This window comes from Coffea arabica, chromosome 6e (assembly GCF_036785885.1).
Source record: "Coffea arabica cultivar ET-39 chromosome 6e, Coffea Arabica ET-39 HiFi, whole genome shotgun sequence".
NCBI lineage: Eukaryota > Viridiplantae > Streptophyta > Magnoliopsida > Gentianales > Rubiaceae > Coffea > Coffea arabica.
Genome location: NC_092321.1, coordinates 1,902,940 through 1,929,925, shown reverse-complemented (window position 1 = coordinate 1,929,925; position 26,986 = coordinate 1,902,940). Strand labels below are relative to the sequence as shown.

Genomic DNA, 26,986 nt, shown 5'->3' with positions numbered 1-26,986 from the left:
TGTACGTCCAGTTGGGATCCTCTATGTCACTATTCGGTGCCAAATTCATGTCACTATTCGGTGCCAAATTCAGCGTCAATTTCACTTATCATGTAAATAAACAACGCATGATGAATTAAATAAATAGGACATTTAACATAAATATAGAAATGACACTGAATTGTTACTAAAAAAAAGTGGCACTGAGAATCTCGTGTGCTGTGCACCAAACTATCGAAGTGAGGGATTCAATGCTGTGTTGGTCTCGTCTCATCAAACCATCTTGGGGGATCAAAGCCAGAGCCTCCTGGAGTATCATCATTTAAAAAAAATAAATAAATCAGATCTAGTAGATGAATATAGCAGCATATGATCTAATATTGAAGAAGGAGGAGGCAGGAAATAGTTGCAAAGATGGTAAATGAGGCAGATAGAGAGAAGAAAACAGATCTGGCCGGGTGCTCTTATTCATGTGTTGTTAAGTATCGAGACAAAGAGAGGATTGTGGTACAGTAGTAGTACGTACGTACCAAGAGGATTGCAGCGACATAGACGCCAAGCAGTCAAAACGGTTCCCTTAGCAAATCCATATTTCTTGTAAGCAATCATGGAATACTCGCTGCATGTTGGAACGAAACGACAACTCTTTGGCAACAACGGCGAGATTTCCCCTATCCAAATAAATATGACGGCATTAGGAACTTCTTTTCTTCTTCCATTCCATCCCCACCCGAATGCCCCCCCAAAACAAAAAAAAAAAAAGGCGCTTAAAAGATATATATACAAACTTTTGTAGAATCTGAGCACGGACAATGCAGCTTTGACCCCCAAATCATACGCCTCTTCATCTGAACAGAAGAAATTCCAGACTCTTTAAAAAAAAAAAGGGAATACTAGCATAACCTGAAACATGCTTTTAAATTTGAAAGGAGGACCGAAATAACAGAGAGAATCACCATGCCTTCTGAGTTGCTCTGGATGGATTCCTTCTCTTTCTCCGAAGAATTAACAATCCTAGCACCCCGTTGTCTCTGCAAGAGGAAGGAAAAATATGACCAGAAAACGTTTACAGAGGATACACACGATGGAATAGTAATAAATTGAAAGAGATGAGTTTGTCGAGGAAGGAAGTTGCAGTACTGGTTTATTTGTAGGAACGCTTGCCCGGAGATTAGAGTGATGAATCAGGTTAGACGAGAAATTGAGAGATACGGTGGTAGGGTTTCTTCCACATCTACTAGGGCACAGGTGCTGCTTGTGGACATGGTGGTGGAAGTTGGAGTTGTGAATCAAGATTGTCGCCATTTCTCGGACTCCAACGGCGGCTCACAAAATAACCCTCGGCCTTTTCCTTTATCAGCTGCGCGCCATTTTCACCTTTATTTATTTCTTTTTTGTTGCTTGGAGTTCGATATCTTTTCTGGTTAAATCACTTCAATTGGATTTTGATGGAGTGCAGCAGGGTCTAATTAAAAATCCCCAAAAACGATATTTAAATACTGGGTATTATTTGAAATAGAGTATTATTTGTTTGGATAGAGTATTATTTGAAATAATTACTGTAGCACTTTTTATGATGTGATATATATGAGATAAAAAGGTAATTGAGAATATAAAAAAATGAGTTAAAAAATGTGTTTATGATGCAAGCGAAATATTATTTGAGATATTTGTGGTATCCAAACACTATTTCTGATGTTGCAAGAAATTGCTACGAGAGTCCATGGTAGTAAATGTAATCATTCAACCAAAAATGAAACAGCAGATATTGGATGGCATAATATTAGCCATTGGGTTTGATGGCCACTCTCCTTTCCCTTGTTTGGGATTTACATTGCCCATTGTTGCTTCATTAAATTGGAAGTAAATCAATAATATTTCAGATATATTATATATATTTATATAAAATTGGAAGTAAATCAACGCACGTTAACATCACAAGCCAATCGATATTCCAGATATTTCTGCTTGCATTTCTTATATTAATAGCCCAGTTGGGAGCGTCAGTTGTAGTTTGAACAGCAACTCGCACGCTTAACTGCTGAACTTTAATCCGTCACAAATATACAACCAGAGTCATAGATTTTCACACTAATGCATCAAAAGCGAGTAGTGACTTGGGAGAATAAAGCCTTGAAATCCTTTGTAGGTGCGGCAGTCCCCTCGGGCTTTGAGGCCAGATCAAATGCCTTATTTTTTGCCTCCTCAAACTGTAGAGCCTGTGGAGAAATTTATGATCGTCAGGACTTACAATCCATATAGGCTGAGAAGTTTGTTGCGTATACATGTTATGATGAAAAAAAAAAAACTTGTTTTTACAAGCACAAGTGATAACCTGAATGCTGACTTCAGCAACGTCAGCCCTGGGAATGGTTCTTGTTTCCAACTGAAGTAGCTCATCATCCTTTCCAATAAGTAGCTCCCTCACACCATCTTCTTTGTCTTGCAAGCCACCAGCTCTGTTCCAGCCATGTACATGCACATGGGTTTAGAGGCAATGCAGTAAGTATGCAAGTAGGCACATGGTGAAGTTGCTATCAAGCTTGCAGCACATAGAATTTCTTTCTACAGACACTGAGTGTCCACTTATGATGACTATCAGTGGATGTACCCGGGGAGACTAATAATAAGCACAAGGTAAGACAATTTAGAAGGACTTTGTCAGATTTGGATCATGCAAAACAACGCCCATCCTAGAAAAAGATTCATGCTACTCACTCGAGCGAGCAAATTATCTGGTTGCCCACAAAACTTTTGAAATGGTATAGTTTTGGCCATTCAACTTTTAAGAGTATGAAGTCACCCACTCAATTCCCAAATGTGGATATTCCGTCTACTTTCACCGTCAAGTCTGCCTCTTGATTATGTCTCGTGATTTGTGTGAGTCATTAGATGTGACAAACTTGACGGTGAGAACAGGCAGAATGATGCAAACTATACACAAACTATACACGTTTGGGAGTTGAGCGTGTAAATTTATACTTTTAAAAATTGAGCGGCCAAGCCTACACCATTTTAAATGTTTAGTGGGTAACCGAGTAATTTGCTCTTTTTGAGCCAATGGTGTCAGTATATTGTCTTATAAATGCCTGTATGAAATCTTTCATAAGAAAAAATAAATAGGATGAACATGGGCATACCTTATAATGGTGTATGGGATCCCCGAATCTGCCAGGTATTGTTCAGCCTTTCTCTTCCATATCTATTACAGTGGAAATCATTATTGTGGTTAAGTTTACTTGGTCAAAAAAATACGAGAAGCAAAGAAGGTTGAGAAAGGAAGCACAGCCTGACATAGAGAAGCATTCCAATCAAGTCATGTTTTCAGTTAGACTCGAACAATGCCTCATTTCACATGACAAATTTCAACAAAAGCGGGAGCAAAGATTTCCAAATTGCTCAAACTTGAGCCAGATGATAAGATTAAGTTGTGAAAAATTAGAAAACAGGCATGGATGTGCTTGCTAAGAAGCTGTGTAGACCAACAATAGACAAAAGTGAAAGGCATCTCTTTGGAACTTCATGTTGTTTATCTACATAACAAGAGGAAACACCTGTAAAATGAAATGAGCCACAGATTTGAAAGTGAAGGATACACAAATGTGACGGAAAATTTTGAGGCATGAGATAGTACAAACCAGTATGTTCCCATTCGCTAAGCTGTTCAGTGGGTGATTGGGATCTGTTCCTCCCATTGACCCAATGAGTACAATGTGCTTCACTCCGGCAGCTTTAGCTGTGGAAGTAGAACGCAAATGTTTCGGTAAAAACAGATTTTAGGAAATGATTTGGACTTCCAAATGGCAGAACAAACTCTACCTGCATCAATTTGATTCTTTTGTCCGATCCAGTCAACCTGAATGTGTATTAATTGAGATCAGGGATGTAAAACAAAAGGTAACCGAATCATAAAGAGTATGGATCACAGGCTACAAAGGCATTGCCTGTTCAGGATAAGCTCCATCTTCAAAATAGAATTCGGGTCTTCCACCTTTGGTTGGATCAAAACCTGGTTTCATTTTGGGCACAGCACTTGTCAAAATAATAAGTGCATCGATACCCTGTATAGGAGGGACAATGGTGTCAAAATTCCTAATATCCCCAACATAAACATCATCCGCTCCCCCAATTTTCTCCTTGCTCTCCTGAGTCCTAACTAAACCTCTGGCGATATACTGGTCTGACCTCTCCTTCAATTTCTTATAAACAATTTGTCCTGCAATCAATCAGATTCATCAACGTCAAACAAATGTCTAAGACACAAATTCAGAGTCAGATGAGTTTCACTCGTTCAGCCTAACGAAAATGAATCACTGTGTTCAATAGTCATGATCTCTCCAAGTTCTAGTGATACGAAAGTGGAGGAAAAAAAATATCAGCAATTTGACTATGCCCTGAAATAGCGGATACATTGAATCATCGGGGCATATTATAAAAAGAAATGGTGAAAGAAAATCGACCTAGAACGACAACCCTCTAAAACCTTTCCACACGAAAATTCCACAAATCATAGTAGTAAAATCAAACATCAGAAAAATATCATAGTAGTAAAATCAAACAGCAGAACACATCTACAGACAAGAAATTGCAGGGGAAAAAAGATGAAGAGATAAGAATGGAAAAGTCAGAGAGGGTGAGGAGATGCCACGTTACCGGTTCTACCACCAGCACCGGTGACAAGAACAGTGCTTTTGTTAAAATCGGCCATTGCAGCTATACGAAGGCGCCTCCCGAAACTTCTCTGCCTTCCAACTGGTGAGATAGCACAGAATTCTTCAAGCACTCTGTTTTTGTCGAGTGACTTGACCAGACTCAATTTATTATGGCGCTGGATCGGGGCGGCGATGGGGACACGTGTCAACATGGTTGCCATTATGACCCCAAAAAAATTTTTTTTTTTCGGAAATTCCTAGACAGTTCTCGTTCGATTCTACGACCACCCAAGTTTCCTCTTGCCGGTGGTGCTATGCAACAATAAATCAGTTACACGTTTTACGAATATGACAGACGAATTTTTTTCGACCGTTACATTTATTACCGTGGTAATATCTAGCGGATACTAAATTATCTTAATGGTGCGAGATTCTTATCCCTTTTTTGTCAGTCCCGGCCCAATTACCTTATCTCATTCCGACGTGGTTCTGCTGTTGTTGGAAGTATTTAATTTTGATGAATATAACATAACAAGTCCTGACGCAACCCTTCAGACTTGGAAAGAGACAGTAATGCGTTATATATTAATATATAGTAATATGCAGCAGCATGCATGACTTTATTTTATGTCATCAAAATTCAAAACGTCCCCAGCAACCCCCTGCCTTCAGCAATAAATGATACTAGCACTAGTACCAGTCTACTAGCCCTGCGGGGCAGTTCGGACGGTTCGCTCCCCCTTCTTAGGATATGGTAATCTACCTGTTCACCAGGGTTCGAATCCCGTTGTTACCTGTTCGGTGTGGAGTGGGACCTCCTCTTCCGGACCCTAGAGAATTAGTCGGGCCCCGTAAGAATTGATCCGGACATCCCTGGATGAAAAAAAAAAAAAAAAAAAATAGTACCAGTCTAAGACTACAAAATCATCCCCATTGGTAACTGGTAAGTAAGATGAACAACTCATACATACAGGTTTTAATTGGACGCAGAACTAGCCTTACACCTGTTAAAAACTGTCAATTAAGTAGCTTGTTGAGCGTGTTAAATCATGAAACTTTTCGTCTTTTGATCTGTCCATATGAGATTGCATTTTGCAGCCAAATTCCCAAATTGATTCGCCTGCTGTTGTTTGTTGATAGTAAATCTTATATCTGAGACCGTTTGACCGATTCACGTCTTTTCATCGATTGCATTTCAACTGGTACTAATTCCTCCTATTCCCTTAGCGGCGGCCTTTGGACCATTCCTAAAAATATAGCTCAACCACCAGTGCCGTACGGAATGGCTCACCACCACCAGCTGCTTTCTTTGTCCAAACTCGAAAAGGACGCACCACCAGCTGTTTCGACATTTGACGGCTTTTGAATGAAATAATTAATTGTTGTCTCGAGTCCATGGAAAGATAGTCAACGCTCAGCCCATATCACATTGTTGGGCTTGGCCTAGAAACTTTTTAGTGACTCGACTGGCCCTCCATTCCGCATAAACGCTCTCTGCCAAACTTCGCGTTCTCACCCACTTTTCTTTGAGAATTGCTTCTGCGGACCTGTGTTTTTGTTTTGGGTTCCGCTTCTCGTTGCAAATAGAAATACTAGTGTTGTGTTTGCGTAGTAGACATATATGGGTTACATCCACTTCTTGTTGTAGGCAATAATGAAGTCTTAGTGCCTCGTTTTTTTTTTTTTTTCTGTCACACGACGATAATATTTATCTAAAAAAAGAAAAGGTTGACGAAATTTTTTCATCAAAGAAAATCACAATTAAGTGACAAGATAAGAATCAAGATTAAAACTTTGACCTCCCACAGATTGAGACGTTTTAAGTCTTGGCGGGCTCTTAGTGCCTTGTTGTTACTGACCGTATATTACGTTGACAGCCTCGAACAAATTCTTTGAACCCGCTGAAATGATGATACGAGCATGATTGTGGTGGGAGCCAGGGCTCTCGATTGGAGTGCAAGAAAATGAAATCTAATGTACGTACTAGTACTATACTACTATATAGAGAGAAGGGTAGGGGGCAGGGCCCTGTCAACTGTGTTTGGTTCACGGTACTACTCCGTTGTCCTCTTCCAACATTGTGGCAAGTCTGCTGTGGGTGCCAATCATGGTGATGTGACATGTACAAGCAAGAGTGCAGCGTGTGGATTGATTCAAGATCCAAGTCTATCTTCTCACTGAAGCAATTGTCACGAACATTGCCTACTCCCGGAATTATGGAAGCATTACTGGATGGAATCATTTCCTGGTACAAGTCATTTTGATGTGATGTGAATATGTGATGTTCAAAACTTATATTATGAGATTGGAGTGGAGGTATAATTCTCCATCTTTATCTTGACACCAGTGATCCGTGTCCTAGATATCATTCCAAGTCATCATCATCATCATCATCTGTGTAATGCATGCTAAGAGAAGGGTATCCCTTCCATATCTACATAATAACCTATTTATTTAATCATTCGGAAGCAACAATAATTTGCTTCCCAATATAATTTTTATTACTATTATCATTATTATTTTAAGAATACATAATGACCATGGCTGCCTAAAATGGAGACGAGAAGCTGACGATTGCATTGATTAAGACCAAGGAGGTTGGTTTGGTTATTTACAAGGTTTATTATGATCACTCGCTCGTCGAAAGAACGTTAAATAATATATTACTATTCTACCTAAGAACATCATTATGAACCATTTAGATTATTTTAACCAATTGGACAGCAGCTGGGATGACACAGAGATCCCATGAACTCGATTGATTTCTCCTTCAAACCGCCAACGCTTTTGTCTGAGCTAGCTATGCTGTCACAGAGGTTTCTACCGCAACTCCAGAGTAATTGACTTCAGCCATCTTGTCGGCTTCCCAGAGTTCTGGTATTGCTTCCCTAATGTTATGGATGCTTTCTAAGACATAATCTGCACCCCTAACTCTTTGAGAGGTGCCCACCTGCATAAGAAGTTTCAGTGAGAATGAGTAAATCGGTTTGGGACGCGTATCAAAGAACAGGATTAAGGAGGCCTTCTGAGGTCTTCTGGATTTTTAAGTATATATTGATGATGTACCATACTGATCAACGGTGGGTGCTTCACGAAGACTCTTACCAGTACAGTATGCAGACCTACACGTTTCCCGGCTTCAATATTTCTTACGCTATCCTCAAAGAACAGCTGCAATTGCAAACGGTCAAGAAGGATCAGAAAATGGGTTCAGAGCATGAATGCCAGAAAGGAAAGGAAAGTGCGATAATCAGGCTGTTGTGCTACTACTCGTACCGTTCTGTGTGGATTGATGTTGGCCAACTCGAGAGCCCGTTCAATGGCAGCTTCTGATGGCTTACAAACTATTGGGGTCTTCGGCAATGCTGCGCTAGGATTAGGTTGAGCAAAATGTGCGATTATATCAAATATGTCGGAGCTACGGGAGCCAGGGATTGAGCCAGGTGTTGTTGAGCCCACAAATTCAATATCATCCTCGTCATCAGAAACTGTGGTCTTATGAGTGGGATTGAGGGTCTCAAAGCATATAATGCCTTCGAAACAACCTTCCAACCCCAATCTGCTTAGAACTTTGGTGGCGTGGGCCTCATCAGCATTTGTGAAGATCTGTTTTGCAGAGAATTCACGCAAAACCATAAGAAAATGACCTTTCTGTTTGGACATCTCCAGAAAAAGGTTATCCGGGCGTTGGTGGTAAGGAGATAAGACTCACCAGTTTGCGGAAAGGCAAGCCTAACAAAAGGCTCTTCAAAACGGGATCGGGCTTTAAATTGTCGTAAGGTAATCTCCCATGGACAAAGCTGCAAATTAGCAGTGAAAACTTGAATCAGTAATCTCATCACTTACAATGTTAATAATGTACGGTTATAAGCAGCAGAATCATCTACAAGTTGCTTACCTATGATAATCATCATAGTCAAAATCATAACCGATTGCCTGCAAGACAAAAAAGCCATCCCCAAAAGAAACAAAATTTAAAAATTAGAAGGGAAAAAAAAAGAAGGGGCGCTGAGTTGAGCAGACGTCGCTAGTCTCACCCTAAGGCCCGCCATGGTGGTCCCGTAATTTTTGTAGAGAAGGTTACACAAATCAGGGATTTTGGTCTTGTGTATCCCAAGCTTTTCAACCATATAATCTGGAAAATCACGTCCAGAGAAACATTTAACGTTGCGTTGTCCACAAATGGACCACAATAATCCTAAGATGCACCTTTAAAAGAAGGAAAAAAAAAAAAAAAAAAAAGGCATACGGACCTTGAATATTTTTGAGGCATCCAGCTGCCAGACCCGAACTTAAGGGATAAAGAGTATCATCCAGGTCTGAAATATTTGAGATGCAACCAAAACTCATCACACGTCCTCTCAAGCAAATGCATATGCATATAGTATTAAACTACTCTTTTAAAAGTGGTATTGGTTTAAGCATTTATATATATATATATATATTTAAAGTGAAAACTTACCAAATAAAAGGCAGTCATACTTTTGCCTCTGAACCTGTCCGTAACGCCCCTCGAATTCCATCTCGATCTCCAACAACTGCATTTGAGTATACAACTTAAACACGCAAGCATTGTGCAGCAGGTGAAAAAGGTAAGCATACCAAACTTGATTGATGAAAATTTTCACATTGATCTTTGTTATTATTATTTACTTCTTTGGTGGTGCCATCTCAACTGGAATAAGCAAAACCCAGGAAAAGGACACAAGCAAGTATAAGTATAGAAACCTTTTTTGATTTTTAAGCTTTTGGTTTAGCACAAGTCTTGGGTCAGAGCATGTTACGTAGGGATAGGAGTAAAATAAACGCCAAACTACCGTGTACAATTTTCTTTCAACCAAGCCCACAAGAAAAAAAAAGAGAAAACAATCGGAATATGCTTTAAAAGCTAAGGTACCCTCTCCTGGGCTTTTGCCAAGTTTTACAGGACAACTCACGACCAACCATTTCCAGCAAGAAATGGTGGTCAACAATCAAAAAAACCTCGACAGCTTGCCAAGCTTAGCCGTCATGTGCAAAATCGACGGAACCAGAGCTTTTTATAATTGCAATACGTGATAACGCCATTATCGCTATGCATCATATAACAATAGAATAGGGCCTGCAGCATCTTTTGAACTCTTTAACAATTAGACGTGCGGATAAACTAACAATTTGGAAATGTCACTAAGTAAAAGAAATTTCTTTCCTCCAGACAATCATGAAATCAAAACCCCATGGAAGAAGGAAAATCCCACAGAAAAACCTTGTGGTTAAGGTTTAAAACAAATAAGAAGGGTGCTTCAAAACCAAAAAAAAAAAAAAAAAAAAAAAGGGAAAAGAAAAAACCATCATTTTAGTTTTTTGTTGGTTCTTTTTCCCCTTCCCACAATCTGTAATACGAACACAATACAGATGCACATTAATAAAATAATATGTAGCCATTTGATAGACAAAGTTAAATTAATTGCGGTAATGTTGCAGGAGCAGACGTAAAAGGGAGGAGATTTTAATGGTGAAAGTCCAATAAGAGGGAAAATAGCAAAGTACCAGAACTGTAATGGAAAACTCCAAATAGCAGGGAGAGATAGACAGAGCGAGGGAGAGAGAGCAAGTGCGTCTTTACAGAGAGAAAGTGAAAGACGCAAGTGAGGGGAAAGGAGAAAGAAGAAGAAGGGGAGGAACAATGGAAGGCATACGTCCGGTTTATATAGCCAGTACATCCCTCGTGACTTTGGCCCTTTGGGTCTATTCCCAGAGTATAATTTTTTTTTTTGGGAAATTTATTAAACTGGTCCCTAACATTTACCAAAACTACTTTTTTAGTCCCTAATATATAAAATCAGCCAAAATTATCCCTCACATTTAAATTGTGATTCAATTTGGTCCTAATGCTCTTTTTTGCTTATTTCTTCGGCTAAAAATAGCACGTCTCTCTCACGTGATCATATTTTTAGGGGTAAAACCGGAAAACACATTTCATTATCGGTTGAAAGTAAAATGATAGGGGACCACAACACCACCTTCCCGGATACCCACCTCCTCCTCCTTGACTAGTTGTTGTTGTTGTTCCAGCTCAGCAGCAGTGGAAGACGGAGAAGGAGCAGCAGCAGCAACCTGTGATCTTATTAACCTGGCCATCTCTTCCGGGTTCTGGTTTTTCCATTTCTTGATAGTAATTAAATGAGTTTATCTTTTTTGCAGTAAAAGGAGGAGATATAAAAGTTAATTTGCCCTAGCTAGTTTTTAGAGGGTTTAATGTGATCTCAAAATAGTGCAGTTCGATCTCTATGCCCTCGTACGCCAAGCTGATATTTCGACGGACCCGTGGATATTCTGGATTCGAAAGTACTTCTATATATATCAATATATGTATGTAGTCAGTTTGAAATTGTGCCTTGGTCGTACTAACTAATAATGGTGGCTCCTGATTTCCAGTGGGAATATCCCTCGCACAGGTCAATACATCCGCAACAACCACAAATCAAACTAATCCCCAAACCAAAATGTTAATGGAATATTCTTAACATTTGTACCATACAGTTTTGTGCATCCTAAAAGTCTTATCAAGCTGATCAGATAACCTTTGTGGTGTGTAAATAAGTCAGGCAGGACTCCAGAGACAGGCGCGGAGGAAAACTCAGGATATGAGATCGGCTACTCTGTTGAAAGACATTTATCATTTAAAGTGGTTGTTTCATATGTGCTCCTTTTGTTTAGTTAGCAAGCATCATAATCATATCAGTAATAGGATTAGCTCATATGCTTTAGGTACCATTCAAGATGAGGAACTTTGGTTTCCTCAGTGTCGAAATACACTGATTGTATAGTTCTATCGAACACTTGTTCGACATTGTAAAGCGTTTGTTAATTTATAAAATCACTTATCGTTTCGAGAAAAAAAAGAGAGAGAGAGATAGAGGCGGGGGCTTGTATTATGTATCCATCAAAAAAATACAGCCAGCAAAGCTATATAGGATGCATTATCAGACAAGAAGCTCGAATTTTATTTTATTTTTTTGGTTTTAAACCTTCCCTTTTCAATACCCAAAAAAAAAAAGAAAAGAAAAGAACGAAAGCCTTAATTTCTGTTGCAGATGAAGGAAAAGAAAAAAAAAACATGCAAAGTGACTTGCCTGTGTTTTGTCTCCTTAATTTGAATAAAATGGTTAATAAGCTTTTCGGTGGAATGATTGGAACTGCTAAGGCCTTGGGGAGCCATGTCATTTAGCCCTGATACTCTTAAAAAGTCTAGTCCACTTCACGAAACCAAGCTAAGCTAGGTTTCATTTCCAATTAAATTAACACCGAGTAATGACAAAACAAAATGTTACTTTCATCTCACTTAAAAGAACCCTACATACAATGGCTTATGTTAGTCATGACAATTGACATTCAATTAATAGTAGAGATGCCAAGCTTTAATTTCATGCAGAAATGCCTTCGTCTCTGGGGCACTCTTTAAGTTCATGCCAAACGTTCTCACGCGGTCGATTTTGTCCTAACCATATAATCCTAATGCACTGGTATATTCTTTCGGGTGGACATATATCAATCGGCATTTTCTTGGCAAATTAATTAGCACAAATGCCGACGGCAAATTGATGGCTGACCGATCAACTTTATATATATATATATATATGTAAGTGTCATTTGTTTGTTTTTCATATAATCTAATAAATAAAAATTATACATTATTAAAAATTACACATTGCCAAATCGCGAAAATTCCGGGCATTTTTTTTTTTTTTTTGGTTGTGGTTGGGTTAACCAATAATCTTGTATTGTACCACCACGCGGAAAACGTGAATATACAAACCGCGTAATCATTATTAATGTTGTGGTCCTCCATAATCCGCAAAATTTTCAGAGTAAGAGAAGAAAACAATGCACTAGCAAACAATTTTGGACAGATGGCCCCCAGGTGTGTGTGTGTGTGTGTAGCAGTACACTAATACGACCACACACACAATTCACAAGAATGAAAAATGAGATGAGAGAAGAACAAAGGGATATTTCATTGGCATTGACATACTCGATCACTCTCCCTTTGCTCATTACTTTTGTGTGACCTATCTATTCTAAGCGTACCCTTCCGCTTTCCACCAAAAAACTGGGCGCATTCTTCTTCTCAATAATGCATGGTTATGATTGGCCTCCATATGCTGGGCGTCTGGGGAAGAAGTTAAAACCTAAAGCCACTCCACCAAATCATCTCCCACTATTTATCCATCTGCTGCCTGTTGCCAGCCTGCTTGCAGCTTCATCCAGTTGTTTTATGTACCCTCTCGTCTCCTTCAATCTCCCAAGCGCACCTACCTCTTTACCCAAAATATCTTACCAAAACTAGTACGTACTCCTATTTCATTTTTTTTTTTTTTTTGTCGACACAGGGGTGTCCGGGTCAATCCTTACAGGGCCCGACTAATCCCCTGCGGCCCGAGTCCGGCGCCCCAACCCGGCCCGAACGCGTTAAGTGCGCGGAGGAATCCAGCGGAGCGGAGACTCGAACTTGTGACCTCAAGGTTCACACGTACTCCTATTTCATGATCAAGATTTATGTGACCGATTATTATCAGTACCATCCTATTCAAGATAAGGTTACAATTAGGAGCCGTTTGGTTCAAATTCCACAATCACTACTATCATTACCGGTATCATCATCGAGTGGTCAATGATAATGGGCATTTTTTCCCCTTTTTTTTTTTTATTTCTATATGTTGAAACCGCCACAAAAGGTGGCATTTGGCTTTCTTATCTTTACATTTAAGGAGAACAATACAGGTATTTTTACATTTAAGGATAATAAGATTAGATGATTCCCTAGTGAGAGGAGGTTAATCAGAAAACTCATGAAGGAGGCCTATCATTCCCATTGATTTATTCCCATTAGCCGCAAACAAATTATTATCATATATGGGTGAAATTGAATTTGAAACTCATAGTACAAGTTGAAACCCATTTACCAAACACCCTCGTAATGTCATATATATATATATATATATATATATATATATATATATATATATATATATATATATAATTCTATCACATACATAACCCCGTATTAAAGTCTTTTCTTTTTTTTTTTGGTGTGTGAACATAAACCTCAACGTCTATCCTGCAGTCGTTTAAATACAGGTGTGGGATGAGCTATTAGATATATCTAATAGATAATTGATATGCTGCGGAAGATCCAACATGATATTATTATTATTTCTTTAAGAAAAAAAGCAGACGTCTAACATGTGTGTCTATATATATATATATATGGAGGATTAGATACAATAAAAAGTAAAAGTAAGATGATGCCGATCAATCATATCCCTATGTCTACAATTATTGCGCTTGATGCGTATTCTACTTGAAAATTTTGCTTAAAAGCAGAAATTTGACAATCTGCTAATTTAATAATCCAGTGAAATGGGGAAGAAGCCTGACCGTCTCTTTAATTTCTCTTTCTCCTCTACGAAAGGGAAAACGCTTACGCTTCACAAAGAGCTTCAATTCTTGGACCGGTGAGATGGAATGATAAAATTTGGTCCACATGTTCTACATACATACGCTGGCTGGTTGAATGAATCTACCCAGGTGTTTGCTGAAAAGGATAGACCAAAGACCCTTCTTCGATCTTCGTTCTCTCCCACTTTAAAACGTTGAGTAGGAGGGCTACTTATTTTTAATTTCTAGAGATGATTACGCATTTGACAATAGTGGCAGCGTAGCTGGTTTTATGGTTTGGAACTCGAAAGGGCCACTCCTAACCCTTTCAATTGATAATCTCCTTCCTCTTCCAACTATTCCAACGCGCCACCTGGCTGGCCCCGATCGCAACACGTCGTAGATGAACGGTGTGGTCATCAATCTCCAATTATTGATTATAAGTATCAAAATGCAACGGGTTGTCAATCATATGGCGCTTTTAGATATTTCATTTCTGTGTGTTCCAGCTGGTGAGGCTGGCTCACCATGAAAGTGAGGCTGGCTCACCATGAAAGCTACGGCAATGGAGCTCCAACGCATCTCATACGCCCAACAATACATACAACTAGTATATATATATATATATATAATAGTCCTGTGTCTGGCTGGCCATATATACAACTAGTAGTATTTTGCAAGCCGCCTATTTTACCTATTGCTTGAAACCAAACCGAAAGCGCATAGACTCCACCCGTCATTATTGGAGTCTTGGGATGTTCAGACAAAATCGAGTAAATTAATGCCTTATAGCAATACCAAAAGTCAGTTCAATCTTCTTCTTTTGTATCAACGAACGAGGCCAACAATGCTGACACATACTCTGTATTTCTTTTGTTTTGACAACTAAGACGTGAGATGAATATACATTTAACATGTATGGTCAAGCTACGTAGTTGTAGATTTTGGGGGTTCTTGGAATCCGTTCTTCTACTTAAGAGTTGCAATTTTGGAAGCATTTGACCAATAATGCACTTGACATCTGATAAAATAATGATGTCCCCATTGTATTGGTCTTCCAAAACCTAACGTATGCTAAATGCCTTGTTCTTCCCAACAATTATCAACTGCTAATCAAGCGCTAAACAAAGGTACCATGCGGGCTCCGTGATGGATTCGCGTTTATCCTTTTCTTTTCTTACACATAGATAAATAGGGGGGAACTAAACCCGCACATTTGATTTGACGCATTGATGACCTGTACGATTTGACACTTGTACAAGGCGCTAATTTGAAGACGGAATGATCTGAATTTAACTTCTCCCTTAACAATCGATAGGCTCGGTGGCCACCACCTAGTTGGTGGGGTGGGAGGCAAGGGATCAAACCTTCCCTTGCCTCCCACCAAAAAATGCCACATTTAAGTGGCTTGTTTCAAAAAAAAATTCAAGTGGGTGTGCTGTGCACTCGTCTGGTCCGGTGGTGGTTCAGTTCCCTCCGAATTATCCCTGGGCTTCCTTAGGTCCGCCCCCTTCCCCTTAGTGTAGGATAGATTAGGTTTATCGTCTCCGAAAAAAAAAAATCAATAGGCTATAATGGTGGATGAAGCGTAATCTGTTTGTACCGCAGAACTCTTAATCCAAATTGATATCAAGTTCAATCCAATCAAGAAATTCATGGGATTAGCTTCTTAATTAATGTCTGTTGCTTATCTTCATTGGATGATATTTGATGATTCGCACAAGCTCATCTACACTACACTGGGGATTTTTTATTTTTATTTTTATTGTCGCAACGATAGGATTCTTATAATCTAATCTAATCTGATCTAAAGGAACGGAAGAGGAGGACTCGATGTGAGCAGAGACTCCGTAGAAAAAATCCAATTAAAACAATTAGGGGTGTCTAGAAGCTGATGTTTGAATGAATCTTTTAAGTTCTTACTATATCCTAAAATAATGTGTTTCTCGTTGTCAGAGCCAATTTCAAACATGATTTTGTCATTTTGATTCACGTTGGGTAAACAGAGTCATCATAAATTACGTCCACTCTTCTATAGCTATTAGCGGGAAAGCAATAATTTTCTCTCGAATGCACATTATGTCGACATGGTTTTTCTCTTTGGAAAGTGGGAAGTAACAACATCTAAATTTGGTTTAGAAACTATTGAAAAGTTACAAGAATTGGAAGCAAAAGAAAGTCAATTAAGGTATGCACTTTTAACGTGCACAAATAAGGAGTTTGCCCAACAACCCTTACTCCGCGTGGACTGAGGAGTATCATTATTGTTCCATAATCATCAGCCAAGGTGCTGTAGGCCACTGGAACTGGAGGGCACTAGATAAGGCTGGTTGTGGGTTCAACCTTCAAACCTCCACTCCTCTCCTACATTCCCCTTTTCTTTCTTACGGCTTTTTGTGAGTCGAAATTGATTCGTGCACGAAATTGCCTTAATGCCTTAAAAAAAAAAAAACAAAGAAAAAGACAAAATGCTATTGGATGGATCTGTGCCCAATGTGGAGGCCACTTGTCTTTGTGGAAGTTCTAGGTTTGGAGGTCCGACATCCGTTGAAAATGAAAATCTGAGCTTATCTGAAAAAATAATAATATAATGAAAAATGCAAATCTGAGAAAACCAACAAATTTTAGCATAATAAATATAGGGACAAGAAATACCTCAACTCGCGAACCATTGCCTCAGCTTACAAATGAGCGTGCCGTGGTCTACAAAGTCGAGTGTAGCCAAGTAAACTGGTCCAGTCTTATCCAAATTTAACTAAGATTTAAAGTGACAGATTTTAAGTTCAAAATTTCTTACTTACACTTCTTTTTCTATATTACTTAATTCATCCCTTTCCCCCACATCCCTTCCCTCCCACCTCCCCGCCACACACATGCACACGCACACGCGCGCGCGCATAAATATATATATATATTATTCTATAAGTATTGAATCGAATATAGTAAGACTTTATGATTGTTAAATTAAAGGATAAATTTTAAAAATATTAATTTTATTATTTGAAAACAAAAATTAGATCGCATTTATATTACTTTTGAATTCTATATTTTTTAAAAATATTTTTACTTCACAATATTAAAAAAAATACTCGTTGATTATCCAAACCTACGGAGAAGAAGGGTCTAGTATGGATGTACTTATTGAGACCCGTAATGAATCCAACCTAGACCCATAAGCCTCTCTCCACCACACGAAAAGCAAATATTTAGCAACTGTGAAGCTCTTTGGCGCTGATTGATGGAAAAGCAAACGCCAAAAAATGATTGGCATCCAATTACTGGCGGAGAGCTGGAAAGTACCGTAAAGTAGGTCTACTTTTTATACCTAATTTGCTTTCCTACTCGGAAGCCATTTGGGGGGTGCTGTTTAGTGATTTAATGTTTCATGCTCATGCAAAGGTCGGTTAACTTGTCACGGCATCCAAAACAAGCAATGGCTGGATTTGGTTAGGAGTTGGTCATTGATCAGCACCGCAATCCTATTTCAAATACCACCACCAGCAGAGCTGTAGGAGCAGATAATTAGATGCGTTTCCAATGATCCAACGAGTCCCCGTCAATTGACGCAATCAATTAGAACCAAACGCACCGCAGTTTTAGAAGGGCCATACATTTGTAGTCCCCTTGTCCTGTGCCTTTCAGAATACAGACACAAGGCCACTAAATAATATATATATATATCATTTAGTCATATATATAGGTTGCCAATTTTTAGAAATAGTTGCGATCAAATCCAAACAATTCTAGCAGCCATCTCGGCCAGCCATCCAGCTGCGAGAATTGTTAGTGATTGAATAATCCATCCATCCATCATTAAGTGTGAGAATCCTCGATCTAGGTTCCAAACATAACAAAGTTAAATGGACAAAACTTAATGGTAGGACAACATAACAGCCGAAGCAACTTAATGGTAGGACAACATAACATAGGAGATCTAACAATCTGTAGTTTCTGTCCATAATACTGCTACTTTTCATTGTTGTGGAATGGTCTGAGTCTCAAGCCCAAGTATAAAATACTAATCTTTATCGCCACAAATATGCAACATATGATAACTGGGCGAAGACATTGCCACATCAGGAAGGACCCACGTCCGCTCTACTCCAATCCTCATATTCTTACGTGGCAATATTTACACCAATCACTACTTAGTTAGCTGTCCGAAAATACAGAGACAAGCCTCACTCATCTTCATTTAAATAACCAAAAAAAAAACAATTTCACACACACATAGAGAGGATAAGAACTACTATAAGGTAATGATATTAGCACTCCAAAATGACAAGGATCATCCTCATTTAATTTGAAAAAAAAAAAAAAAACACGCACACCCCCCAAGGGGATAAGAACTGTAGTCATATTGGCACTCCCAAAAAATAAAATGCCTCAAAAACACACACACCCCAATGTGGTTTCTGCACACTTTGGTGCTCAAAGACAGGTTACGTGAGAATGGTCAATCATTGACAAACTAATATGCAAACTCAATCACCAGTATCACCTACTCGATCAGCAGCCTTCTATGAGAACAGAATTCAGAAAATGTACACCAAGATACTTGGATGTGTACCTCACACACACTCTGAAATTCACACCACTTAAATTCAGAATCAGTTTCTTCAAGCTTGAAGCTTAGCATGAGGTTGACATTATCAAATTTCAATTCACAGCTTTTCTCCACAAAACAAGAAAAAGCAAACCAATTGCAAACGATAAGGCTGTGAAAAAGCTGAAAAACTTCAAATGCACAGCAGATTTAAATATGAAGAAACAAATTCTTTTTACCACCAACGTTATTTCTAGCATGTTGTCAATAGACAACACAAGAAAACAGGAAATGAAAGAAAAAACCTAGACTAAGAGGACAAAGAAGAAAAAAACATGCGGTCCACCATTAATATTTGTCTTACATCACCATACCAAATGGAAAAACCTAGACTAAACAGAACGTTAGTCAGTGGAACCATTTTTTAAAACAAAAATTTATACACGCATTTAATTGTAAAAACAAGATGTGTGCTAAACTGCAAAAGCAGTGTTTGACATGCTGAAAGTCGATTTACCTGATGATCCACCCATTCGTATCAATTTTGGAAAAGTTAGATTTTCTCCAGTTTAACCACGAGACCTCGTCTTAGTTAATCTCAAAACTACATCCACTACCTATCAATGTTGACAACAGGATAACATAAAGGACGCTGTTAGTTGAAGACAGAAAATCCCCTAAACTTTTAATTGTATAAGTCCTTGAATTTACAAATTCACCGTGCTGCAAATAAAGGGTGCAGGCGGCTGCGAACAGATCAGGCATATAAAGTGTTCAACCTGCTCTCATTTTCAAGCCACTGTCTCTCACCCCTAACTACGCTGGAACAACATCTGGGTCCAAAGGTGGCGAGCTATCATCCTGTACAGACTTACCTTCTGGAGAGTCTTTTACTACTTCTTTATCATCTTCTATAAACCCTTGCTTGAACCTATCATAGTTTGTGGGCTCACTGCTCTTGAATGGACGTTCACCCAGCACGCGGACCAAATCCCCTTGATGTAAAACCTCCTTTTCGAGTAATAATTCAGCAATCTGAGCAACATGATCCTTGTGCTCCTCTATCAGCTGTATAGTGCGCTCATATGCCTTGCTTACCCACTCTCTAACTTCATTGTCAATAATAGCTGCCGTCTTGCTGCTGTAGGGCTTGCTCATTTCAAAGGTATCATCCCTTTGAGGAAAGGAAAGGAGACCAACCTTGTCACTGAAACCATACACTGCCACTTGGGCATAAGTCATTTTGGTAACTTTCTCCAAATCATTTTGTGCTCCAGTTGAAATCTTCCCCAGCAGGACCTACCCCCAAAAAAAAAAATGATAGTCAGTTGAAGGAAGTTGATATAATATGGTCAGATTGACAGGAGAAGAATGTGCTAGAAAAACCAGTCATGCTCGATATGACTGTACAAAAATGAAATTAATGATGAGAAAGGCATATTAAATGAGCCATGATGAATAAGCTTAGGTTTATATCTGATGGACAACCTCCTGCTTCACAAGAACATGCTTCCTGAGTAATTCTATAATCTCGTATTGCTTTCGTGACATTTGCCCAAATAATTTAAAAAGAAAAAGAATTAATGCTACAACCTATTCATCAAAATGATTTCTAAGTAGTGTAATTAGTGTACCACAGTTCTCCAAGCATCAGGAAGCAATATGGTAAATCATGGTGCCATCTATCACTTTAAAAGCTCCAAAAAATCCAGGCAAAAGATAATCAGAAGCACAAACTGTAGTATCCCACATCGGAAGAATGCAAAGGAAAGGAATGGTTTAAGAACTTGGGCTCATGGGCTGCTTTGTAACTTGGGTTAACCATTTTGGGATAGTGGATTTTGGCCCAAAAGTTACTTGGGCCAGCCCTTGGACCCAGGTCGTGACAGAAACCATCAAACATATCCAATTAACATATCATTGTACTTGAAAAATTTTTAATTTCTAGCTAAAGTCAAAATTCTAGACTAAAAATGACAAAGAATCATCCAAATGCTACTTAGGTTTCATAAAGTGGAAAAGTGATCACAGTATATTCAAGACCAGGTACTTTTAAGATTTTATTACTCCCCAAACCCTTGATATAATTGCAAAAACTTCAATATTGGAACAAACATATTCTAGTTTCCATAAACCTGATAACACTGCAAAACAATTCTGAAAATCCAATTTATATTGAAAAAACAGAGGTAAATTCACCTGTTCTGCTGCTCGACCACCAAGTGTCATGCAAGTCATATCAAATAGCTGCTCTTTGGTCATCAAAAGGTTCTCACTTGGAACGTACTGAGCAAAACCAAGAGCAGCAGTACCACGAGGAACAATTGTTACTTTAAGCAACGGTTCTGCATGTTCCAGAAACCAACCAGCAACAGCATGACCAGATTCATGGTAAGCCACAGTTTGTCGTTCTAACTTGCTGATAACCTGAAGAAGACCAGTAAACACTAAATATTCCCCCAGTCTTACTATCCATAACTTATATAGACACGTGATACTAGATGAAAGTGTAGTTTAGACAATTTAACTTCTGTGGATCCCTTTACTCCTCTCACTCCTTGCATCCGCAATTTTTTTTAATTCTTCATATATTTCTTTACACAAGCTTAATGTAGTCTTTTTGTGGGGAAAAAAGGGTAATCAATTTGCTTCAAGCAAAGGTACATAATCTCAGGAGTGAAATCCAGTACCTATGCTTCAGAATTAAAGAGAACCAAGAGGCACCCAACGCAAAAGAGATGTAGAGTATATAGAAAGGATTATTAAGTTGGGCTCTAAGTTTCCATGAATAAATTTTCATGAAATTAATCAGAATATTCAAGGTGCAGAATTTCTCTTGCCGAAACTGCTTGTTATTTTAAACCAGAAAACATATAAAAGAATCAAATGATGGAAGAAATAGAAGATAAGTGATATTTGAAATACCTTGTTCTTCTTCTCCAGACCCCCAATGACCCTATCTATTGCTGCCTCGAAATGTTGCATCGTGATCACTGTACTGTCATTCCTAGCGGCAATCAGAGCAGCTTCATTGCAGACATTCGCAATGTCAGCTCCAGCAAATCCAGGAGTCAGAGCAGCAAGCCTTTGAGAGTAGTATGAGGCATCTTGATCAAGTTTCAACTTGTTCAAGTAGATCCTAAATATCTGGTCCCGCCCCTTAATATCGGGCTTATCTATAGAAATTTGACGATCAAATCTACCAGGCCTTAACAGAGCTTTGTCTAAGATATCAGGCCTGTTCGTGCCCGCAAGTACCACTACACCAGAAGTGGTTCCAAATCCATCCAATTCTACAAGCAACTGATTAAGCGTACTTTCACGCTCATCATGGCCCCCAGAGAAACCCCCACGACCCCTTGCTCGACCAATTGCATCTATCTCATCAATAAAGATTATACTGGGTGCACACTGTCTAGCCTCTTGAAATAAGCTCCTGACCCTTGCTGGCCCTACTCCAACAAACATTTCCATAAAATCTGACCCAGAAATGGATAGGAATGGCACTTCAGATTCTCCAGCAGTTGCTTTAGCAAGAAGTGTTTTCCCAGTTCCAGGAGGACCAACAAGTAGAGCACCTTTAGGAATTTTAGCACCTAACTCCTCGTACTTTTTGGGATTCTTGAGGAAGTGGACAAACTCCATGATTTCTTGCTTTGCCTCATCACAACCAGCCACATCTTTAAAGTAAACCTGTACAGCCAGATTAAAAACAAGCCACCTTCTGACAATGAAACTGATGGTGAAAATGAATAGTAAATTACTCCACTTGATGGAACCAAGTAAACAAACTCACCTTATTTTTGGAGTTCTTATCCAATTTTGTAACATGGGCCTTTCCAATGTTAAAGATCCCACGCGCCCCTTTCCCACCAGGACCTCCAACACCCAAACCACCCTGCACTTTCCGTCCCATGTAGACAAGTGCAGCTAAAATCAACAATGTTGGTCCAAACTTCGAAAGCTCTTGAAGCCAATTCATCTCGTCTGCGTAGGTCACAGGGATATAATTGTGAGGATCTATCCCTAGTGCCTCCTGGGCTTCCTCCAGTTTCTCCTCAAAGGAGTCAACACTTCCAATGGTGAAATAATACTTGTACTTGCTCACATTTCTTCTGGAACTGGGACTATGAACAGGACCTTGGACAGCATCATTAGCACCAGGAGATGAATCCTTCACATAAACTTTTGCAACTGATTTGTTGGAGACAACAATTCGATCAACAAGACCTGGTTCAAGTAGCTTGGTCTTGAACTCTTGGAAACTAATCTGAAAATCAGGTTAAAATAGTTAAAGGATGAGAGAGAAGTTAAGAGTTGGAGCACCACATTAAGTGTCTTTGTTAGGTGTCACAGATATCTTAGTAACAAACTAGGTTCAGTGATAAACCTAGTAATTCAAATTGCTGGCAGCAAATTCCAAATGGTGTCCAATTGTCAATTTTTTGGAGAGCAGGAGACAAATTTTCCACTCCCGACCACTTTCTCTCCACAAATAAATAAAGCGAAAAAACAATAAAAAGAAAAGATCTTTCTCAATAAGAAAAAGAGCAGCAGCTGAGAGAATCCATTAATCACTATTTCAATTGAAACAGTTCACGTTATGCCCATTTCTCCAGAAATTTTCCAGTTGGCACTTGATACTTAAAACACTCAACTAGTTACCAAATAAAGAATCTAAACCCCAAGTATGAATGGCGTCAGTACTAATCGTTGTTCACAAATTATTTACAAATGCTCTCAGTGGACATTTTAGTTATGGTTCCTCTTTAAAGAGTTTTACTACATTATTTCAGGCGTGAAGAATAGCAACTAAAGAAATTGAGGTATCTCTATACTGTCAATTGGTGCGTTACAGAGATATCCATACTAACATTACCAATAGGCTCAGAAACTGGAACAAAGGAACAGCGAGCTGACCTGATTCTGCTCACGAGGACTCAGCAGTATGGATGAAAGCACATACCCAATAAACAATAATGGCATAATTAAATTCTGAAATTGCTTTGAAGAACTATCCTGGCCATTCGCTTGATCACCGGCACTTGATTCATCTAGCAAGAACATGAAATGATGGATGACTTATAAGACTATTAAGAACAAGGAAGTAGGAAAATTGATAGAAAAGATAGCACAATACATATGAAATCACACAAAGAATACAGGAAATACCATTGAAGGAGATGAAATATCAACAGTAATAAAAAGACCAGGATACAAGCACAGTAATGCTCACAGCCACCTCAGTAGCGACCGCACTGCAGAGATATTGGAAAGTTAAGTACCTTTAGCTTCTGATGATTTCTTATTGTCCCCTTTTGGAATTTCTTTCTTGTCCTTTGGATAATAGTTCTCATAGTCTGCAAAAGCAAACCATATTTGCAAGAAATAAGCAAAAGCAATAGAAAACTACCAGTCAAAACCATCAAACTCAACAGAAAAAGGAAGAAGAAGAAAATCACAATGCAATAAAAGGGCTGATTAGGTATGCGTGACTGACTTCTTTTTTTGGGCGCTTCACTGCAAAAGAGCCTCCGAAGCCTGGGGTTGGCAAAAACCGAGTTAAATTCCGATAGAAACGTGGTTCCAGCGATCTTAGTTCCACCTCCAGCTCCAGCTCTGATCGATGTCAAATAGCTTCTCACAAGCCCTAGGGTAGGAGCATCAACGCGTGGAATGCACGCATTCAGATCAGTCGAAGTAACCGAGGGCGACCTCACCCCACGAACACCAAAACCAGAAATTAACTTCTGCAAAACAAAATAATCCAGAGGGGCAAAACAATTATACAATATGATAATCACGAAATCCTAATTTTGTAAATAAAAAGGAAGGAAAATTACAGTAGTCATTTTAATGAGATTACATTACTGTATGCGGATCGAGAAGACCTGAGAAGAGAACGACCGATTCGTGAAAAAATCATTTTTCCGATGATTGTACATGTATTGGCGTCCAACTACAGTAAATTAAGCCCAGGAGTGGGACGATTTTTTTCTTACGTCGTCGTTGCGTTTCAGCGTTTAAATTAGGGCTTTTAAGTGGTCTCATTCGCTGCGTTTCAGGGGAGCGTAAAAGAAGGTGATGATAATCAGAGTTAACCGAAACTGGATTAATCACTCACGACATCGTAGAAGCTTGCATGATTTTTGAACGACGAAGGGAATTAACCGGATATACATAAACATGCCGCCATGGGATTAAGTTCTATGACGCATTTACCCTCGTCCGTCGGCCTCTGGCTCTAGTTGGGGGGGAATGCCGGGGGAGTTTCCCCCACACTATCTGCAATCGAACAAGTCCGTGTCCGAAACTGCAAGCTTGGTTAGATACTGGGACCCATCGCCAAAGAAATTGGACTGACTAGTGTGGTGGCCCAATTAAGTGTCTTTTTTAACAACGAGTGAGAATGGGGCTGGGCTCGTGGCTATTTGGGCTAACCGCCTTGTGTACGACGGCACTGGTTTCAATGTAAGATATCCTAATTTGTCATCAACACCCAACTAAATATTTTTTTTTTCAGGGTCTCCCCAGAACCAAATATATATATATATATATATATATATATATTTTGGGTATATATATATATATATATTTTGGGTATATATATATATATATATATATTTTTTTTTAACCCTCCCTCTTCCCCAACTGCTAGGTTTAGGACAGGCTCCTGGTGATTTCAAAAGATTTTTTTTTAAAAAAAAAAGGAATATTTTTTTTTTGAATTGCATTTTTTTGAATGTTTTTATAGAAAAATTATTATAACGATTTGATATACGTGAGATAAAAAAGTGATTAAAAAATATATTCATAGAAAACGTAACGATTTTTCTTTGGTATCACTGCTCATGCATGAGTTCAAGAGAAATTGAAGCCTTGTATATTTTGCGCCCACCATCAAAGATCGACTTTCATACTAGTTGCTCCATCATGAAAGTTCCCTTTCAGGAAGGACAACGCACAGTGATACTTTCTGCTTTGTCGAGTTCTGGACGTTTTACAACTCTCAGAATTCAAGATAAATGTTGATATTACTTCGTTGTAATACTTGGGGACATATACATATACATTTCAATTTTCAACCAAGAAAATTTCGTATTGAAATTAATTAGATTATTCATATATCATACGCAATGAGTTATGGTCTCCTAGCTAGTACTAGTAAATACCAGAGCTACGTACAAACCTAAAATCCGACGAAGCCTAAGGTTGAATAGCCCGGAGGCCACGAAATGGAAGAAGGTGAAGTTGGAGTAGATGGAAAAGAGGAAGAGGACGAAGAATTCACGGACGTCGGATTAATCAAGGGATTACGAATTGGTAATGGCACCACATCTTCAAGCAAGCCTTGTGGCGAGTAGTCGCCCTCTGTTCCTTTATGCTCCCATCCTGTATTGACGTCGCCGACTGTTGCCGGTGGTGGTGGTATTACAGGGCTAGAGTAGGTAACATTGTCCGAGCTTTCTTCTGCATCGTTTATACTAGTAGTAAAGCTGCGTTGCGCCTCCTGATCATTTCTGCCTTGTGAATTGCTACTACTCGTGGGCTTCCTTTGCTTCTTCTTAGCAGGGGAATTCACATGCTGCTGTTGTGGTAGGTTGCGTGGGAAAAATGGGTAAGCAAAGTGGAGGTGAAGGCCTTCGTAGGTGATGATGAGAGTTTCCGGGTCACCACTGCACCGCTCCACCTGTTTCTTTGCACCACACCTTGGGTTTGTGCACCTGTAATAGCTCCTGTGTCATAACACCGGTTGCAAATTCACAAGTTATTGCGTTATTCCGGAAAGTAAAAATAAAAATACGGCAACTATAAATAAAATTCAGTCACTTTCGAGTACTATACTGACTAGTTCACAACAACCAAGATCAATACCGGGGGTTTGGGCTATTCTTTATAGATTTCTGGCCATACTTCCTCCATTTATAACCATCATCAGCCAATGCATTGTCGCAACTCTTAATTCTCAGCGTGTACCTGTAATTGTTCTCATGAGTCCTACTCAAGTCTCTCTCCACCATGGAAACTCTGCATTGATGTGGCCGGACAGCTTTAGAGACAAATAAAATCAAGGCTTCATGTACAACGCTGGCTATTATCGATCAATACATAAATTTAAGCAGATGACACGATCGAACCTGGCTTGTGAGACATGCTCGGTTTGATTTCTATACTTGGTCACAGACAAAGCACTTTCTATATCTTGCATGGTTGGCCCCGAGTAAACAGCGGACATTAGCCTGTTATACACAGGTGAATGATTCGATGCAACGTCCAAGTTTGATGCCTCGGCCACTTGATCAGGAATTATGAAGAATGGCGATTCATTGTCAAGTAGCTCTCCTACTAGTTCATCTGCAGACCAAGGAGTAGGCTGAAGATCCGCCAT

The 26,986-nt window shown here is 39.1% G+C and overlaps 5 protein-coding genes across 8 annotated transcripts; all 5 read right to left on the bottom strand.

Annotated features, from left to right (window-relative positions):
* Positions 1–115: 115 nt before the first annotated feature.
* Positions 116–1,430, bottom strand: LOC113696064 (UPF0161 protein At3g09310-like). 2 transcript variants are annotated; one of them, XM_072054292.1, is made up of 5 exons: positions 1,120–1,430; positions 941–1,010; positions 768–827; positions 506–650; positions 116–286 (listed from the first exon to the last, which is right to left on the bottom strand). In XM_072054292.1, the coding sequence occupies exons 1-5, from the start codon at positions 1,282–1,284 to the stop codon at positions 271–273; spliced, it is 456 nt and encodes a 151-aa protein (XP_071910393.1). In that variant the 5' UTR covers positions 1,285–1,430; the 3' UTR covers positions 116–270. The 2 variants fall into 2 exon arrangements, with proteins under 2 accessions (XP_071910393.1, XP_027071189.1); XM_027215388.2 differs by having other exon boundaries at positions 510–650; positions 1,120–1,428.
* Positions 1,431–1,914: 484 nt separating this feature from the next.
* LOC113697211 (uncharacterized protein At5g02240-like) lies at positions 1,915–4,944 on the bottom strand. The gene is made up of 7 exons (XM_027216728.2): positions 4,633–4,944; positions 3,924–4,195; positions 3,799–3,835; positions 3,618–3,715; positions 3,120–3,181; positions 2,315–2,438; positions 1,915–2,198 (listed from the first exon to the last, which is right to left on the bottom strand). Exons 1-7 carry the CDS (start codon positions 4,850–4,852, stop codon positions 2,079–2,081), a joined length of 933 nt encoding a protein of 310 aa, XP_027072529.1. The 5' UTR covers positions 4,853–4,944; the 3' UTR covers positions 1,915–2,078.
* A 2,241-nt stretch (positions 4,945–7,185) lies between these two features.
* On the bottom strand, positions 7,186–10,293 carry LOC113697315 (suppressor of disruption of TFIIS). Its single transcript, XM_027216894.2, has 9 exons — positions 10,161–10,293; positions 9,094–9,169; positions 8,885–8,950; positions 8,669–8,766; positions 8,530–8,567; positions 8,344–8,431; positions 7,908–8,237; positions 7,737–7,802; positions 7,186–7,581 (listed from the first exon to the last, which is right to left on the bottom strand). Exons 2-9 carry the CDS (start codon positions 9,152–9,154, stop codon positions 7,432–7,434), a joined length of 897 nt encoding a protein of 298 aa, XP_027072695.1. The 5' UTR covers positions 9,155–9,169; positions 10,161–10,293; the 3' UTR covers positions 7,186–7,431.
* An 8,977-nt stretch (positions 10,294–19,270) lies between these two features.
* Positions 19,271–24,884, bottom strand: LOC113696026 (ATP-dependent zinc metalloprotease FTSH 8, mitochondrial-like). 3 transcript variants are annotated; one of them, XM_027215313.2, is made up of 8 exons: positions 24,464–24,884; positions 24,098–24,347; positions 23,883–23,957; positions 23,518–23,651; positions 22,394–22,867; positions 21,523–22,290; positions 20,797–21,024; positions 19,271–19,896 (listed from the first exon to the last, which is right to left on the bottom strand). In XM_027215313.2, exons 1-8 carry the CDS (start codon positions 24,521–24,523, stop codon positions 19,414–19,416), a joined length of 2,472 nt encoding a protein of 823 aa, XP_027071114.2. In that variant the 5' UTR covers positions 24,524–24,884; the 3' UTR covers positions 19,271–19,413. The 3 variants fall into 3 exon arrangements, with proteins under 3 accessions (XP_027071114.2, XP_071910392.1, XP_027071115.2); XM_072054291.1 differs by having other exon boundaries at positions 24,489–24,689; XM_027215314.2 differs by having other exon boundaries at positions 24,441–24,568.
* Positions 24,885–25,786: 902 nt separating this feature from the next.
* On the bottom strand, positions 25,787–26,986 carry LOC113695538 (uncharacterized). The gene is made up of 3 exons (XM_027214664.2): positions 26,736–26,986; positions 26,473–26,625; positions 25,787–26,333 (listed from the first exon to the last, which is right to left on the bottom strand). The coding sequence occupies exons 1-3, from the start codon at positions 26,984–26,986 to the stop codon at positions 25,787–25,789; spliced, it is 951 nt and encodes a 316-aa protein (XP_027070465.2).